The sequence below is a fragment of the Panthera leo genome, chromosome B2, assembly GCF_018350215.1.
Source record: "Panthera leo isolate Ple1 chromosome B2, P.leo_Ple1_pat1.1, whole genome shotgun sequence".
Taxonomy (NCBI): Eukaryota; Metazoa; Chordata; class Mammalia; order Carnivora; family Felidae; genus Panthera; species Panthera leo.
This window is the reverse complement of record NC_056683.1, coordinates 142,627,380-142,644,957: the sequence shown is the minus strand read 5'-3', so window position 1 is coordinate 142,644,957 and position 17,578 is coordinate 142,627,380. Positions and strand designations below refer to the sequence as shown.

General features: G+C 42.5%; 1 protein-coding gene across 3 annotated transcripts in view; it reads right to left on the bottom strand.

The window, feature by feature from the left end:
• Window positions 1-8,713: 8,713 nt before the first annotated feature.
• The window catches only part of FNDC1 (fibronectin type III domain containing 1), a 105,572-nt gene continuing 96,707 nt past the window's right edge, over window positions 8,714-17,578 (bottom strand). For all 3 annotated transcript variants that reach the window (XM_042940213.1, XM_042940211.1, XM_042940212.1), the window contains 4 exons: window positions 14,771-14,800; window positions 13,662-13,823; window positions 12,197-12,319; window positions 8,714-9,628 (listed from right to left, as the gene is read on the bottom strand). In XM_042940213.1, the coding sequence (XP_042796147.1) occupies window positions 9,513-9,628; window positions 12,197-12,319; window positions 13,662-13,823; window positions 14,771-14,800 (431 nt within the window). In that variant the 3' untranslated portion in view covers window positions 8,714-9,512. The remainder of the gene's footprint in view (window positions 9,629-12,196; window positions 12,320-13,661; window positions 13,824-14,770; window positions 14,801-17,578) is intronic.

Here is a 17,578-nt window from a genome sequence, read left to right as displayed (position 1 = left end):
CCCAAGATAGATGTTGATGGTGACGCTCTAGTCAAATGCAGGTTGATGGAGAAAACCACCTTGACTGATTAGCAGTCTATCATGGTCAGGGAAAGCCGAGTGGTGACCCCTATGCCCATATTGTCACTCCTGCCAGGGAGAAGAGCAGGACCTGTGACTCAGTATGTGGCGTTAGCTGCTTATTTCAGCTTTCAGTCTCAGTTTCCTTAACTCTATAATGATTTAGGTGAAATACCCTGTGAAGTCTCTACCAGCTCCAGGAAGAGAACAGAGTTTGAAGTCCATTTCTATTTGAATGAATGCTCTAAAACTTGTCCTCAACTCATTTTTGCTAATGATATCATAATGTGCTAAAAGGAACTAATGATAGTGAAAAATGAGTTATCAATTCCCAGATGTGGTGCATGCTTCTAATTTGGTCTCTCCAGTTATGCTCAGTTCCATCCTTCACCCTGCTTTCTGCTGCAGGGCCAACCTGTTTCAACCTCATCAGCTGGCCTCCTTGTCACCTGGCTTCCAGATGGTTTTGGGTGATGGGGACCTGGCAGGAACTAGGAAGGTGGGGAAGGGAAAATAAGGGAACTTGGCGTGGTCCCTTGAGTGAGGTCATCGTTTTTCTAAAACTGGACTGCTGTATGAGAACATCCCTCTGGATTCTGCTAAGCACTCCTTCCTCTGGCCCTTCAGACTCAAGAGCAGCCACAGCCCACTGATGCAGTATTCCTTGGGGTCCCCACTCGAACCTACATAACCAGTCCATTTCTTCAACCTCCTTGAATGATTCTCATTTGAATGTGACATCTGTTTACTGTTGGGATGCTAATCCACCATTACTGTGCCTTATACAATCAGTAAATAATAAATGTTTGGTTAATTGATGAAATATGTATAAGGTCTATGTCTACTTGGATGGCTGTATCATCTTTGGAAAGGTCTGATTAGTTGTGGAGAGCAAGGATAGAGAATTGTGAACAAACATCCTGGACCAAGCAGCTTGGCTCTTCCCATGTGTCTCTTGCTGTCTAAGCCTCTTTCTTGCTGTCACTATTGAAATCATGGTGGGTTTTACTCTCTGTATATCTGTCTGTTATCTTTCTATCTATCTATGTATCTATGTATCTATCTATCTGCCTGCCTATCTTCCTGTCTGTCTATATCTACCTGTCTACTGTCTATCTATCTATCTGTCTTCTATCTATCATCTATCTATCTATCTCTATCATCTCCCTAAAGGGATAATCTGATGGATGCATTTGAGGGTCCCTACAATCACCCTCTAGCTCTAGTATCATTCTTGTCCAGTGAGACTTGGGTGGGACAGCTCTTTCATAACGCTTCTTTTCTCAGAAAGGGACAGCAGGTGGAATTGTAACTTGCAGGTGCTTTGAGGAGTCCTGACTTTTCCAGTACAAGTGGACTGTAAAGGCATAAAAACAGACCAGGGTAGGAGTGTGAAAGCAAGCAGTCGTCATAGAGACCCATCTTTAGAATCCTTTATAGCCACTCCTTCCCTAGTCTGAGACCCAGCTCCCAGCCAGACCCTCTCACTACCTAGTGTCAAAAGCCTTCTGGAAGACTAGGGCAAGGAGGAGATTTGAGGGGACTGCTATTTGCATGGGGGTTCCTCCCCTGCTCAATTTTTCTTGTCCTTAACTGCAAGTTCCCCTGCTTCCTGGCAAAAATAAAGGAAGCATGATAGTCTTGAGTTACCAAACTTTCATATTCTAAGTTCTATGTGACAATGGTATATAATATATCTCAGGTATCAGGTTTCCAATTTCCAAATGCAAAAAAAAAAATTGCATAAATGAAAAACATTGTCACAGAACTGGAAGTAAGCTAACTGAAGACCTGGAGGAGATACTAACTGGAGACACTGGAAGAATTTCTCCAGGCTAGTGGGACTTTCTTGAGATAATGATCCTAGCCTCAAATTCTCTGTCCTTTGAAACAAATTGAACAGAGCCAGTAGATTGAAAGAAGTAGCATACCTAGAAGAAATGCAATCAGAGGAGAGCAACAGAGAATGCATTCACTTATTCATTTGCTCGTTCATTTTGTTGTTGAAGACTTACTTACTGAACACCTACTATGGGCCAGGCTCTGTATATGATGCCAGGATATGACAGTAAAAAACCCAGCAGACATGGCCTCTGCCTTCATGACACTTATAATTCAGTGTGCATTGGAGGTTGGTTTGGCAAGATTCCAAAAAAATATGGACATCAATTGATCTGTCTGTTGGAGGGGAGATACCCTTTGTTTGGGGAAAATTACAAAAGAGCCCTTTAGTCACCCAAACATAAAGTAAGTATCCAGTTACTGTGTAAAAGGAGAAATGAGTCCTAAATCTTTGATCTTTGGATGAAAAAGCCTTGCTGTCCCTCCTCTCTTCACTGGTGATGTCTGGGCTTGAAGATGGGTCACTAGTTGGGTGGGTAGGTTTGGACGTGGGTAGGAGTCCTTTGGGTAGGCAAGATCTAGACTCTCTTGCTATGGTGTTAAACTTGTAGCAACATAATCAACTAGGGTATTCCTACTGAGTTCAAAGACCAGGAAATGAGCATTATTTTACTACTGCTTTTACATGTCAAGTCTGAGATCCCATATGCCCAGGTAGAAACTCCTTAGGTTCAGTCATTACTGGTGCTCCCTCCTATGCCCCACTTTCCTTCTCTCTCACCAAATCCTGGGTCTTTCCCAGAACTGAGCATTTGGGTGGCCTTTCCTGCTTCCAGCCTCCAGTTGCCCGTGATGCAATCATCCACTCTATTGATGTTCATTCACGTTCACCAACTGACATCTGGTATACTTGTTTGCATGTTTTCCATCTGCTCCATGATATACAATCTCTATGAGGGCAGGGATTGGGTGCACAGCCACAGTACCTAGAGGAATGTCTGGCACATATTTTTAATTCAATTGGAATTAGCAGGGTGCATGAAAGAAGGGGTGGCTTGTCACTGTGTGTTCACTCCCAGGCCTACACAGCTGAAGGAAACACCCTCGTGCTCCTTGCGGTGCGTCAGTGGGAGAAGGCTCCGGATGTAGTCAGCTAGAAACGTCTGTGAGCTCAGCTCCATCCCTACTGGCTCACTACATTCATCCTCGTTCCACCACATCCCTGGAGAGATGGGAAGGAATGGCCTGAAGGGCCTATCTAGCAACTACCCACCATCTTGGGGGAAATATCTCCTCCCCACAGTAACCCCCAAAGCATTCATCCCCTGCCCTTGCATAAATCCCTTTAATGTTATTAGGCTTTTGAAAAGAAAGGTAGAGGAGAAAGTTGCCTTCAGGTATTATCCAAAGTCCCTTAAAAAACAAGCGGACTTGGCTGCCATTTTGGAGCCAGGAAAGGAAGAACCATGTGGCGAATGGCTCAATGACAAACTGGTAAGTATTCAAGTGCTGCCAAACCTCAATAATTGGAAAAGACCGACCGGTGTCCACTGGATTGAGCCACTAGGGAGACTGGGGCCAGGGGAGCTGGGTGTGAGGTGGGTCACAGAGGCCTGGGTGTGGCGGTGGTGTGACAAATGTGTGGGATGAGGTGGAAGGCCGGGGCATAGAGTGGGCACACTGCAGGCTCATGGGAGACTGGTGGCTTCACCTGCTGGCTCCATCTGCCTTGAGAGGTGAAGAGTCTCCTGAATGAGGGGCAGTGGAGGATGCAGGTGAGTGGCGATGGGGAGCAGATGTCAGCACCCTGGGGACAGGCTGATAAACCTTTGCAGAAAGCTGCAGGGATCTGAGGGAACCCTAGACAGACTGGCAGGCTGAAGGAGCATGTTTTGCTCATTGATAATCTTGGATCGAAAAGCTTTGTCTTTTCAATTCCTATCTATATCTTCGCCATATGCTTACCCTGTTAACGAATATTTACTGTGAGCCCACTCTGTGTGGACTCTGTGACAGGCAGGAGCAGCTGGAGGGGGCAGCAGGAGGGCAGAGTGGTGGCCGGGTTGTTGGTGTCAATGGGTATGTTGGGGGCATGGGTGGGGGGTGACCAGATTGTGGAGCACCTTGGAGGCTGTGGGAAGGACCTAGGATTTTACCCTGAGGAAGGTGGGTATCTCAAAGCACCCAGCAAAGTGTACCTCTCATCACTCCAGAGACACTCCACAACCACCACCCACCCCTGTGAGTATTCAGGGCCATTTACTTCCAGGGCTATCAAGAAGTTTCCATTTCTGGCTAATTCATTGTATCTCATTCAGGAAGACTATGCTAGTATCAGCCATTTATTTCATCATTGACCTGGTAACAGAAAGCTTCCAAAAGACTGTGTATTTGAATACTTTCTTATTTCTGTCCAAAATTTAGAAACTGGGGCACGTGGATAGCTCAGTAGATAGAGCATTTGACTCTCGGTCTTCAGGGTTGTGAGTTCAAGCCCTACATTGGGCATGGAGCCTACGTTAAAAAAAATAGCAAAATTTAACTATTTCTGGGAGCATCTCAGTAAAAGGAATACATTAATTTTTTCTTTAGAAACATATGTGTGGTAGAGTGCATCCAGCCCATAATTTAATCAGAAATATTTAGAATTATCCTCGAACTTCTTTGATTTGATTCCGCTGATAGAACTGATCAAACCATGCTTGTGTAGCATCTTGCCTGATGTGGATGCCTGGATTCTATCAGGAGATTACCCCAATGGTAGAAAGACAAGAGCATAGAAAACATAAAGCCTCGTCGTGAACAAACATGATACATCCTGAGATTTTAAAATGGCCAGATTTTAAAATGATTCACTTTTCTTATTTGATTTCTTATTCACCTATGTGTATCTGTCCCAAGACATCAGTTATTACCTTTCTCCATATCAAACGGCCCCTGTGCATGGGGCAGGCATAGGCAGTCTGGTTTCTACCAGTTGACACCCCCACGTGGGAAGAGCTGATTTGATCAGCATGTGGACCCTTGCCCAACATATCCAATCGGAGTGTAGTGGGGATATTTGGAACTGGAAACTGAGAGACTTGGAGAGTTGGAGAAGCAAAGTTACAAGGTCTTGTAGACAGATCGCTGCATACAGTGTGGTAGCCAGACACTGCAGTTGTATACGGCAGCCCTTTGGGCCACTTGCATCCAGAGAAAGCCATCTGCAGGGAAGGGAATGGGGCTGTGCACGGAGAGCAGGAGAGACAACACACCAGAGAGGAAAAGAGGAAAGAACAACTACTTCCCAACCTGACAATCCCTGTGACCCAGCAGTGCCTCCCACATATTATTTCCTGTCCTGAGACTGTGCAGTCCAACCTTACACAAACCCTTTACTTAACTCTCGAGGTATTTCTATTCTTGGCCATCAAATAACCACTGCCTGAGAGAATATTGCTTTCCCAATCTAGATCAAACATTTTTGTGCGTGTGTTAAATTTGTCGGCTTCATTTTCTCATTGCTTTAAAAATTTTTTTATTTCAGAGAGAGAGAGAGTGCAAGCAGGGGATAGAGGCAGAGAGAGATAGGGAGAGAGAGAATCCTAAGTAGGCTCCATGCTCAGCACAGAGCCCAACGCGGAGCTCAATCTCATGACCCTAAGATCATGACCTGAGCCAAGAGTCAGATGCTTAACCGAGTGAGCCACCCAGGAGCCCCTGTTGACTTGCAATTTCATATCAATTTCATTTCACTTTTATCATAAACCTTTGCGTGCTTAGCTCTCATTTGATTGCTAAACTCTGTACATTAATAATCTCACAACTAAGATTTAAAACCACACCTCATAACAGGTACACTCTGTGGTTTCATACAATTTTACTGAGCTCAACCTGATCTGAGAATGGTTGGAAATGGACAGTTGGGGAGATATTTTTTTTAAAACTCACTTCTAACCTGTAACTACAAAATAGTTACACCTCAAGGAGATGATTTTAAGGCATCTACAACATGTAAGATGCTACACAAGCATGGGCTGATTGATTCTATCAGCAGAATCATCACATAACTGTACTAGTGACTAAGAGCTGATTTCCATGCAGAGAGAGGAACCCCAATGTAACCCCATTTATCACCACATTTCCAAATTCCCCAGCCCCCTTGAACTAACCAAGACATGTGGCTCGAGTAGGTCAAAGGGGAGAAAATAAGTCAAAACTCATCTTGTAAAAGCTGCAAGTTATGTTCTAACCAGATGGTAATAAATATGCATGAAGCCTCCCAAAGAGCGAGTTACCTCCTGAGACCACAGCACAAACAAAGGGTTTGCCAAATGGGAAAATTGGGAACCCAGGATCCAACCACTTGGAGCGTTCAAGCATTATTAGGCTGTAGAGATGGTCAGAAATAAATAGAACTCAAGTAAGAGAAAACTGAATGGACACCTGTTAAGTACTATGTGCTAGTTTTTAAATGCTTAAACCTTCTTTCAACCTCAAGAAAACTGATCCGTAGGTACCCAAACTGTTTCTAATAGGGTGAGATGGTATTTTACACCTTGCAAACCACATATGGTCTCTGTAATATATTACTGGTTTTTTGTTCAGCTGTCTCTTATGTTTATAATGCTTTAAATGCATAGATACCATTCTGAGCTCACAGCCCATAGAAAAACAGGTGTGGGCCTCCAACTGTAAGTTTACACTTCCAAGTATACTTGAGGCTTTTCGGTGATGGACATCTCACTACCTTCCAATGAGACTCCTCTGATGATTGGACTCTTCTAAAACTGCATCCCACTGAGCCAAATGTTCTTTCCCTTTAATTCACACGTGTGCCTACTTCTGACTTCTAGAGTTGGCAAGTTCTTCTTCCTCAGAGCCTCTGAAATAGAGGAAGTCTTCTTTGGGAAAACAGTCCATTAATTTCCTCTGAACTTGGCATGAAGTGGTTTTGAGACCTGTGGTGTTCCGAGAATGTGGCGTCCAGAACTGACACAGAACCAGAAACTTGATGTGGCCACCATGCATGTGTTTGGACCATTACATAACCTAGTATGGACAGAGTATCAGTAATAATACCACCACCTATACTGAGATTCAGTGGTTTTTGCTTTTGTTTTGGCTGCTCTGTCATCTGGGGTTTGTAGGAATTTCCATCAAAAACTCCAAGCATTTACTTTCACTAGAAGTTTAGATTTCTATAACGAAATACAGTCTAAGGATCTAGGCAGGGCTTGAAAATCATTGCATGCGTGAATGCAAGTAAATTCTTTTTATTTCTGTGAGGTGAGTATAAATTCCTTCTGAGGGACACATGTCCTTTAGTATGTGAAATGAGCAGACAGTCCTTTGGGGGTGAGGCAGGGAATGCGCCCTTTAGTGTGTGAATCGCAGAGGAGGGGTTGCCTGTGTCTCCAGGATGATCCAGAGCTCTGTATCTTCCAAAGGAGGCCCCGTAACCACAACAGGCTTGTGGAACAGACCAAATGGCTCTCCTCTTGTCCATGCTAATGAATTATTTATACCCGAGGAAACACTTTCAGGAAATGTGCAATCTGCTGGTGCTCTCTCCCCTCCCCAGGGCCTCATTTTGGCATCTTTCTCTGCTCTCCAATAGCATGCTAGTGGAGGCTAAACCCAGACAGAAGTTTGGAGGGGTGGGCAGGAGAAATGGAGGAAGCAAGTTGTGTGTTTATTGGGAAAATTCACTTATATTTAAAGATCAGATCTTTCACTTAGAACTGTGAAGTATGTTTGAACATTCATTTGGATACGGAATAAGGTTTTCAGACATCCTTTTTTAAATAATCCTTTCATGGGCAAAAGCCCCAAAAGCTCCTTAGAGGAGCCCATCCTATTTTGCACATTAAACCGTGAGTAACATACGAACTGGGTATCTAATCTGCCCCCTCAGGAATTCTAGTATCTTCCCAGGTTGTCAGAATGCTTGTATTTTCTTTACTGTTCTTTATCGTGGGAAGGGGATTGTGGAATCTGAGGAGAATATCAGCTTTCACAGCCCCATCGAAAGGACCCTGCAAAGTTACCTGTTTCCATGTAAGTTTTACCTTCAAACCCACCGGATACATCAGGTTTCATCTTAACACAGTACTGGTACTGAAAATAATTGACTCCAGGAGGCTGGACTGAATTCTGCCATTAAATCAGTACACGGTGGTACAGCCTGGGGGCCCCAGAAAAGGGCACACCTCCAGCTCCTTCCGACCATTGCTTCCCCTATGCTGAAATCTTTACGAAAGAAGGCAAAATCTTCATCCCACGGAGCTGCCTGAGGACACAGGGGAGCCAAGCTCGTGGAAAGGACACCATATTTTAAAAAGAATTAGAATAACATGTCTTTAATAAATGCTCTTGTGTGGTAGTCAAAAGGGATAAGATGCTCATATGTAGAGGAGGAAATACTCAGGCAGGAAAGGGGAAAGGATTTTTTTAAACTGGATTTTTAAATCATTTGGGATGTAAAATCTTAGTTATTCCTTTTTTTGTAATGTTTTATTTATTTTGAGAGGGAGAGAGAGGCAGAGAGAGAATCCCAAGCAGGCTCCATACTCACTGGGGAGCCCAATGCAGGGGTTGAACTCACCAACCATGAGATCATGACCTGAGCCCAAACCAAGAATTGGACGCTTAACTGACTGAGCCATCCAGGTGTCCCCAGTTATTCTGAAAACATACGGGATATGTCCCCAGAGAGGCAACTAGTAGTTTTCACCCGGGTCTGGAAAGATTGTCTGTCTCCTTAGGTAGAAAGCACTCGGTCTGTGACTAGGTCACTGCTAACACTGCAGTATCCCCGTCACTCCCACAGTCTAGCGACAGGCACTTCCATTGTCCTCGTTACGTGGCATACAGATCCTGTGGATCCTGTGGATCCTTCCAAAAGATGTTAGTAAACAGTGCCTTTGCTCCAAAAAGTCCCACACACATTTATCTAGTGAACAAGTACAAATTTAGCAACTTTAATCGGTGTTCTTGCAGACAAGTGAGGATAGGTATACGCATATATACATATATATATATACCAAAATTGAGAATTTACAAATATGATTTGGTACATTTGATCTAGTAGTGGGTAAGTCCATGGAATAAATCTGAAGTAGGATATATCTCTTTTGGTGGTGTTTTTAGTAATTCAGTTCTACTGCATAGAGAGTGATCTGAAACTTAAATTTGACTAATTTTGGAAGAGTCCAATGAGAGAAAAGAAAGCATGTAGCAGTCCCTGAAGCAAGCGCATGTTTACTTATGCTGTTCCCTGGAGACGACATGTCTGAATTTTGTGCCTGAAAAGTGTGAAAACTGTACTCAATCAGTGGGCATCCCCTACCGTAGTTGCGTGTTTCTCTGGGATGTGCTATTACAAGGAAACCACGTGGAGAAGCAAAGTTAACAGCAACATTGAACTGTGTGTAGTCCAGGCCAAAGAGGAGGACTGAGTTCCAGACTGAAGACGCCTGAAATGTCCGGTGTCCACCATGTGGCCTTGCTGGCACCCAGGGTCGGTGGGGCTTGGAACGCTCTCTGTCTGTTCCTGCTCTCAGCCCCTAGTGCAAGTTAGCCCAGGGGGGCCGGACGGGGCAAGTTTCAGCACGATCATCCCATGGTTACCACTTCCCTGGAATGGAGACCCCACACTCATACCAGCCCACATAGTAGTAGGGGGTTCCAAAACCAATGTTGCCGAAGCTGACTGGCTCCTGGCGATACTGGCGATAGTAGCCTAAAAGGGCAAAAGGAAAGAGAGGGAAAGAAAGTGCATCTGTGATATTGTGATTTATAATAAGAATTATACACTTGGTCTTCATCCCTGTTCCTGGCACACAGCTCCTAAAACTCTTGGATTCCCTAAGTGATAAGAGTGGTTAAGGTATCTGGACATTCATAACAAATGCCTTGGGCCACTCCTGAGATTATGCTAATGAGATTACCTTCAGAAAGCATCTATGGGCGGGGCTAGTCACCAGAGAGGACAACCATGTGATTAGAGGGTGTGACTTTTGGTCCCACCTCCTGGCCTCTGCGGAGGGGACAGGGGCTGGACATTGAGTTCAGTCATGAAGGGCTAGTGATTTCTTAAAGCATGCCTATGTAAGGAAGCCTCCACAAAAACACAAAAGCACGATGTTCTGAAAGCTCTGGGCTGGTGAACAGGTTCAGATGCTGAGAGGAGGGCACTCCCAGAGAGGGTGTGCACACTCTGTGCCCTTTCCCCACACTGTGCCTTATGTGTCTCTTCCACCTGTCTGCTCCCACCCACTGTACACTTTTATAATAAGCTGGTCGGTACCCTAGTAAGTAAAATGCTTCTCTGAGTCTTTTTTATTAAGTGTATTTATTTATTTTGAGAGACATTCATGAGTGGGGGAGGGGCAGAGAACGAGAGAGACAGAGAATCTCAAGTAGGCTCTCGATCCCACAAACCGTGAGATCATGACCTGAGCCAAAACCAAGAGTTGGACATTTAACTGACTGAGCCGCCCAGGCACCCCTATTTTTTTTTTAAGTTTATTTATTTATTTTGAGAGAGAGAGAGAGAGAGAGAGAGAATGTTTCTCTGAGTCTTGCAACTCTCAGCAAGATTCCCACCTATCCTCACAGAATTTAGGGCCTCCTGACTTGCCTGGAACCTCAAGCTTCCAGGTTTAATTCTTGGAATCTGGGGTAGGCTTTTAGATCTCTTTCCAGTGAATCTCTCCAAGGAAAGAATACTATAGCATTTCTGAGCAGTTCTCCCATAAAGTTAAAGTGAGGCCCCAACCTGCTCAAAAAGCGTTTGTGGCAACTCCCCTTTGGCCCTGTTCATTCTTGCCAGATGAAAGGTTACCCGCCGTTCTACCAGTGAGCATGCTAAGTAAGCAGCACCTCTATTCAGAACCAAAACCATGGCCACAGTCGCAGAAACACAGTGAACTATAAATAATGCATAGTAACCCTGGGGCAATGCAAGATTCTGAAAAAATAAAGAAATGTGATATATTTTATATACTGACTATGGTGGTTAATTTTATGTCAGTTGGGCAAGGCCATGGTACCCAGATATTTGGTCAAGTATTCTAGATGTTTCTGTAAAAACGTTTTTAGATGAGATTAACATTCAAATCATCAGACTTTGAGTAAAGCAGGTTATTCTAGAATGTGGGTGGGCCTCATCCAATCAATTGAAGGCCCTACTAGGAAAAGATTAACCTCCCCTGAAAAGGTGGGTATTCTGCCAGCAGACTGCCTTCAGACTCAAACTGCCACACGTACTCTTCCTTGGGTCTCCAGCCTACTGGCCTAGTCTGCAGATTTTGGACTTGCCAGCCTGTACAATCATATGAGCCAACTCCTTAAGACACTTCTCCCTCAATCTCTCTCTGTCTCTCTGTTTCTCTCTTTCTTTCTGGTTCTGTTTCTTAGGAGAACTCTAATCACTTATTTTACTGTTTTGTGTATTTTACTCTATCTTAACTCTTTAAAAATGGGCAATTTGCATGCCAGCCTATTGTATCTTTTTTTGTAAACTAAAACATGTTGCTGGAACATGTCATGTCTTGAAAATGCTAGATCACTAAGAGTTAAGTGCATAATGGAAACAGTGCTGTACCTCATTCAGTTGTTCCGTTTACTTTTTTGGCAGTTGAGGGAGTTGGTAGTGTATTACAAGTTGTTAACCTTTAAGAGTGATATACTTTGTTCTCACTCTATAATGCCTAATGAAATAGTTGATACACTATCTTCTGAAGTGTATGATAAGCTATGGTTGGTTTGCATGTTCATTGGCTCTTTCCTCCTTTGTACCCTTGTTTGTGCCATCCTCTGCCTGGAAGACTCTCCAATCTCTGCATGTCTAGGTCTTCTTATGACCCAGCTCAGACTCTGGCTCTTCTTCCCCGATAGCTTCAAGTGGCCTGCCTCCCTATTGTGCAGACTATAATCTGCACAATTACCTGATAATAGGACAATTATGTGATGTAATTCTTGTCATTATCTGTATTTTAAGTTGTTCTTTAAATTAGTTACCTTTCACTATTTGTTTACCTTTCCCAGTTACAGAGCAGGGAAGTGATTGTTCTGAGAGTATGGACAAGGTCTTATATTCCTTGGTATCCCTGCCTTTCCTAAGTTCACCCCAATTCTAGCACATGGTTGGAGTATTTTGCTGATTCCTTATTTTTATGATCCAAAATGTTACCAACACCTGTCTTTAAATGGCAAACAAAAGGGAGAGTTCTGGTGATTTTCTCCTTACATTAGCCTTCCTCTCCCAGCCCCCAGGGTGGTATAATCAGGCCTTTGTTCTAATTACCTTGAATGGTGGGGAGAGCTTCTACATAGGACTGAGGCCCTGTTCTTCCATCAAGGTGTGAATCCACAAACTGGCAGTGGTCTTCACCTCTTCCCCAGCTGTCTCCAATGTTGTAGAATGTATCTGCATGAGGGAATATAATGGGTCAGTGACTGGTCAAAAAATGTACAGCTGGTTTGAGAGTTTGCACAAGCTTTGGAGACCATTTGAACTGGGTACTTAAATTCTGTGTGTCATACTTTCCACATTGGAAAAATTATAATGGCACCAACCTCATAAGTGTTGTAAGGATTCAGCAAGCTTGTGTATGCTAAATACTTAACAAGTCCTCACTAAATGGAAACTATTAATATAATAGGCAGTTTCAGCTTTTAACTGGTAGGGCTTTTTACTCCTTGGTTCTTTAAGAAAAGGAATAGATGAAACTGTGATAGAGAATATATTATGAGATAATTACAAAAGGCATGAAGATCTGTAAAAAATAGAACCTATTTTCATACATAACTAGAAGTAGGGTGTGTGTCTGAGTCATAAGCTGCTGTCCGTGGTACTGAACCACAGCTGCACAGTAGGGCAGTTGTTTCAGTCAACCCTGGGATACTGGAGTGGCTGTGTAATCTCTCCCGGGAATTCTGATGCAGGGCACGGAAAGCACAATGGTGGGTGAGAAAAGAAAGAGCACAGATAAACAAATAGACAGTGGGTGTTAGGAGAGGTACACACACTGAGAAACTGCCAGAGTGGAGAATGGTAGGGAAGACTTTGTTTTGACGTTGTCTTTAAATGATCACCACTAGCATGAAAAACAAAAACAAAAACAAAAACAAAATGACACATGAAAAAAATCTATAGCAGCTGAATAAAGGTTTTAAAAATGTATGTAGTAAAGTCTTAAAGGTGTGCAAGTTTTAAAATAAAAAAAACCATATTTGTATAGGTGGATGAGTCAAAGCCAGCTGGGTAGAAATGGCATTTTGAAATAGTAGCTCAAGATACTCATGAAATTCTTTGTTTTAATGCCTTACCATAATGAAAACAATGCAATTTTTATTCAGACACAGAAAAAAATAATACTTCTGATGTATGCTTCACCATCTACAGTTTTTCTTCACAACGGTGTGGCAATGGCAAGGACTAGAGTGGGCAGAACTGTTCTTCAATACTTCTGGCTTATGCTCATACCTATTATTATTGAATTAATGGCAAAGAAAATTGGACTTCATATATCTACCAGAATTTTGGACCTCATTTCTAAAATGTAGTGGATTTAAAAAATACAGAAAACAAAAACGAGTAACTCCAAAATAGAGCCTAAATATCCAAATTGTGTTGAGCCAGAGTGAGATATAATGGGTCCACACTTCAAATACATTCTGATGCACCTGCTATGTCAATTTAATACCTGGTAAAATAAAAAATTTCCATTTCCATACCTTCCCACACCACACCATTCTCAAAGACCTACCTTTCAGGTTGTCACTGAGGTAGATCTTATACCGCAGTGAATTACAAAGAACAACTCCCACAAATTTTCTATACCACGTCCGCTTCACATACTGCCGGCCGTGGCAGTCCGTGTAGCTGGGGTCATGTTTGAAAGCAAATGGGATCCAGATGGGCTCACCACCTTGATAATACAAAACATAATCTCTAAGTCATGGCACTCCACAACATTTATTGTCACACAAAGTATCAGAAAATCTGACTTGTTCACTGGCCTTTCCCCTCCTCTCAGGGCTTTTCTCACCTCCTCAGTGGGCACCCTTTTCCTCATTCCCCTTCTTTCTTGGCACTGAAGTACAATTGAGGAGTTCCTCTTACCTGAACATATTTCAAGTACTGTATTTGCATTTCTATAAGGGATTCTTGAAGTAAGAAAAGGCCTTTAAGCCCCAAGGCAAATAAGATATAATGGCATATTTGATCTTTTGGGACATGCCATCCTACCTCTCCACTCCGAAAGTCCCTCAGCATAGGCTCCTACTGTTCCTGTCACTCATAAGACCTGTCTTGAACTTGAGCAATAGGGCTTTCACAGCTGGTTTGAAACACCAAGTAAAAGATGCGTTGTACACTTAATCCATTTTTCTCTCTTTTCAGCAATTTAAAATATTGAAAGGGAATATAAATATAGTTATCTATTTCATTGATATTGGCCACTCCATAATGGTTTTCTTTTATAGATATTAGCTGCTAGGGTCCTATAAAAAAAAATTCTCAGATCATTCTTTTTCCTAGATCAGGATGAAGAGTACAAGGAAACCACAGAAGTTGTCAAAAAATCATAAAAATGCAAAAATGGTCAGGGAGCCTGGGTGGCTCAGGGGATTAAGCTTCCGACTTCAGCTCCAGTCATGATCTCATGGTTCCTGGGTTCGAGCACCACGTCCAGCTCTGTGCTGACAGCTTGGAGACTGCCCCTCTTCCACTCATACCCTCTCTCTCAAAAATACATTAAAAAAATGCAAAAATGGTCTAGCATTTCTACTTGTAATCATAGCAATCTCATATTCAGTATTCAACATGATTACTAGAATGTCAAGTTTATTATGTACATCAAGAAGAGAAACTTACCGGGTGGCCTCACAACAAGCAGAGGATTGTCTGTAGAGTGAAAAAAAAATAATTGACTTCACTATCATATTTCACAACCATGCAATTGTTGAAATGTTTATTGTAACTGAGAGTGCTAACTGAAGAACTCCCTGGAATAGATACAATATATTTTATTTGAGAGATGCCAATGTTTTCCTTAGTTTTTATTTTCTAAGCATTTCCTTCTGAGAAATATTCTTTTTCTTTTTTTATATATTAAATATAATTTATTGTCAAATTGGTTTCCATACAAAACCCAGTGCTCATCCCAACAAGTCCCTTCCTTCCTGCCCATCACCTATATTCTTTTCTAATTAAATTGCCTTATTATTTATATAGAAGTTGTGGGACAATATAGTTAAGATTTTGATTTGGGTACTACAAAATAATTCAATATTTGTCATTTTTAAAAGATGTGTCTATCTTGACAAAAAAGTTTGGTTTCTTAAAAAGGTAAACATATACCTACTATCTGATCTATCCACCCCATTCTTTAGTATTTATCCAAGAGACATGTCCGTGCAAATACTTGTCCATGCAAACACTTTGCACTTGTCCATGCAAACACTTGTACATGAATGTTCACAGCAGTTGTGTTTGTAATAGCCAGAAAGTTGAAGCCAACTCAAATGTCTACGAACAGGTGAACGGGTAAGTTATGGCACAGCCATATGATGGAATATTGCTAAGTAATAAAAGAGAATAAACTATTGATATATACAATATGGATGGATGGATCTCAAAATGATTTTGCTGAGTGAAAGAAGCCAGACAAAAGAGTTCACACTGTATGATTTCATTTGTATACAATTCTAGAAAGTGTAAATAATCTAGAGAGACGGAAAGCAGAGGAGTGGTTGCCTGGAAACAGGGGAGAAGATGGGCGCATGGCGGGGACAGGGGAGTTGGGTTGCACAGCAGCAGTGAGCACATTGGGGTGATAGTGATATTCACTGGCGTGATTGTGGTGATGGCTTCAAGGGGGTAAACACTTTAAAAGCTACTGAGTTGTACACCGTGTGTGTGTGCGGCTTACTGTATGCCACTTGCACCTCAACAAAGTGGTACTTAAAATCTCTGTATCTTAGCCCAAATAATGCCACTTAAGAAAATACAGAACTAGCTTTTTAAGGAATGCTGCTTTAGAAAAAATTCATTTTTGTGGTGCCTGGGTGGTTCAGTCAGTTAAGGGTCCAACTTTGGCTCAGGTCATGCTCTCCCGGTTTGCAAGTTCGAGCCCCGTGTTGGGCTCTGCTCTTACAGCTCAGAGTCTGGAGCCTGGTTCAGATTCTGTGTCTCCCTCTCTCTCTGCCCCTCCCCACTTGTGCGAGCATGCATGCACATGCTCTCTCTCTCTCTCTCAAATAAACACAAATAAACCTTAAGAAAGAGTTACTTAAAAAGAAATAGTTCATTTTTATAAAATGCCATGGGCTAGGTAAACATGGGCCATTCATTTTTTTTTTTAATGATCATAAAGAAAAATTGCTCTTTAAGGGTAAATATCCTGTGAGTTTCAACACATGCATTTGTTCTTGGAACCCCCACAAGCAGGATACAGAATATTTCCATTACCCAAATCTCCCTTGAGCTACCCCTTTGTACAGATCTTTCATTCACTCTCATAGAACAGGGACCTACCATTAGCTGTAAGTGTGAATGCCTGTTTTGCTCTCCTGCTCTTAAGTTTCAACAGTCTGCTGAAAAAAATGTCAAATACTCCAGGGCAGGGTGGAGGGGAACATACGGAACAACAGCACAGCACAAACAACAACCAAAGCTTGCCCCTGTGGTGCAGCCTACATTACACGTACACGTTTGCTTCACGGATTTTTATGTTCGGCAAGTGCCAGAATTCAATTACTTGACAATGTTCCTGTTGTCAAGTAACCACTTTCAGCGGGGCTGTGCAAAGGGAAGGAGAAGCTTGAACAAACTCACTGAACAAGCAAAGATGCCCAGGGCAAATAATTGTCAAATTGCAAGTAATTATCAAATTGTCAAATGGCATACGTAAGGATCTCCTCGGAGCTGACTGTAAAAGACAGTCTTCTTCAGAGGGGTGGGGGGGGCCAACGCTCACTCTTTGGAAGCCACAACGGTTAGGGTGGGGGCACGGCAGGACTTTTCTTAGGAGGGGGAGTAGCAGAGAGCTATCTCTTTCAAACTGTATGGCAGTCTCAGAAATTACATTTCTGTTCTCAGACTTGGGGACAGAATTTCTTGATAGCTTTCTAGATTTGAATTATTTTTTTCTATACACTTTTATCATGTTAATTCTGATCGTCACCAAAGGTCCACTCTCTTTTTAGGAAATGTAGCCATGAACGAGACACGTTCCCTTCTTTACCAAATTAACCCTTGGAAATGATTTCCTCTCTTTCTTAATTATTAATGAGGAACACACTTCTTAAATGAAACTAGTAAAAACGCTTTTGAGGTCCTTTGCCAGCATTTCTAGTATGAAGCATATTCCCATGAAAGATTTTATCTTTTCTACTTACTGTGATGCAGATTTCAAATCATCACACTTAAAAATAGCTTCCAATGACAAATGTCCTGGGATCGAACTACGTGTGGGAAATAATCTAACCAAAGAGAAGCGAGAGCAATTTTAGCGCACAGCCAGTTCACACGGGCTTCTGAAGGTGACCTGGTTCATTCAGGGTCATAGGTAACAGCTCCCAGCATAGTTTCCTGTGTGGAAAGGCTGCTAACCCAGGACTGTGGCCATGGCCAGTTTGTGCACATTGCTGTGGACCATGACCACAAGAACACCTTATGGGA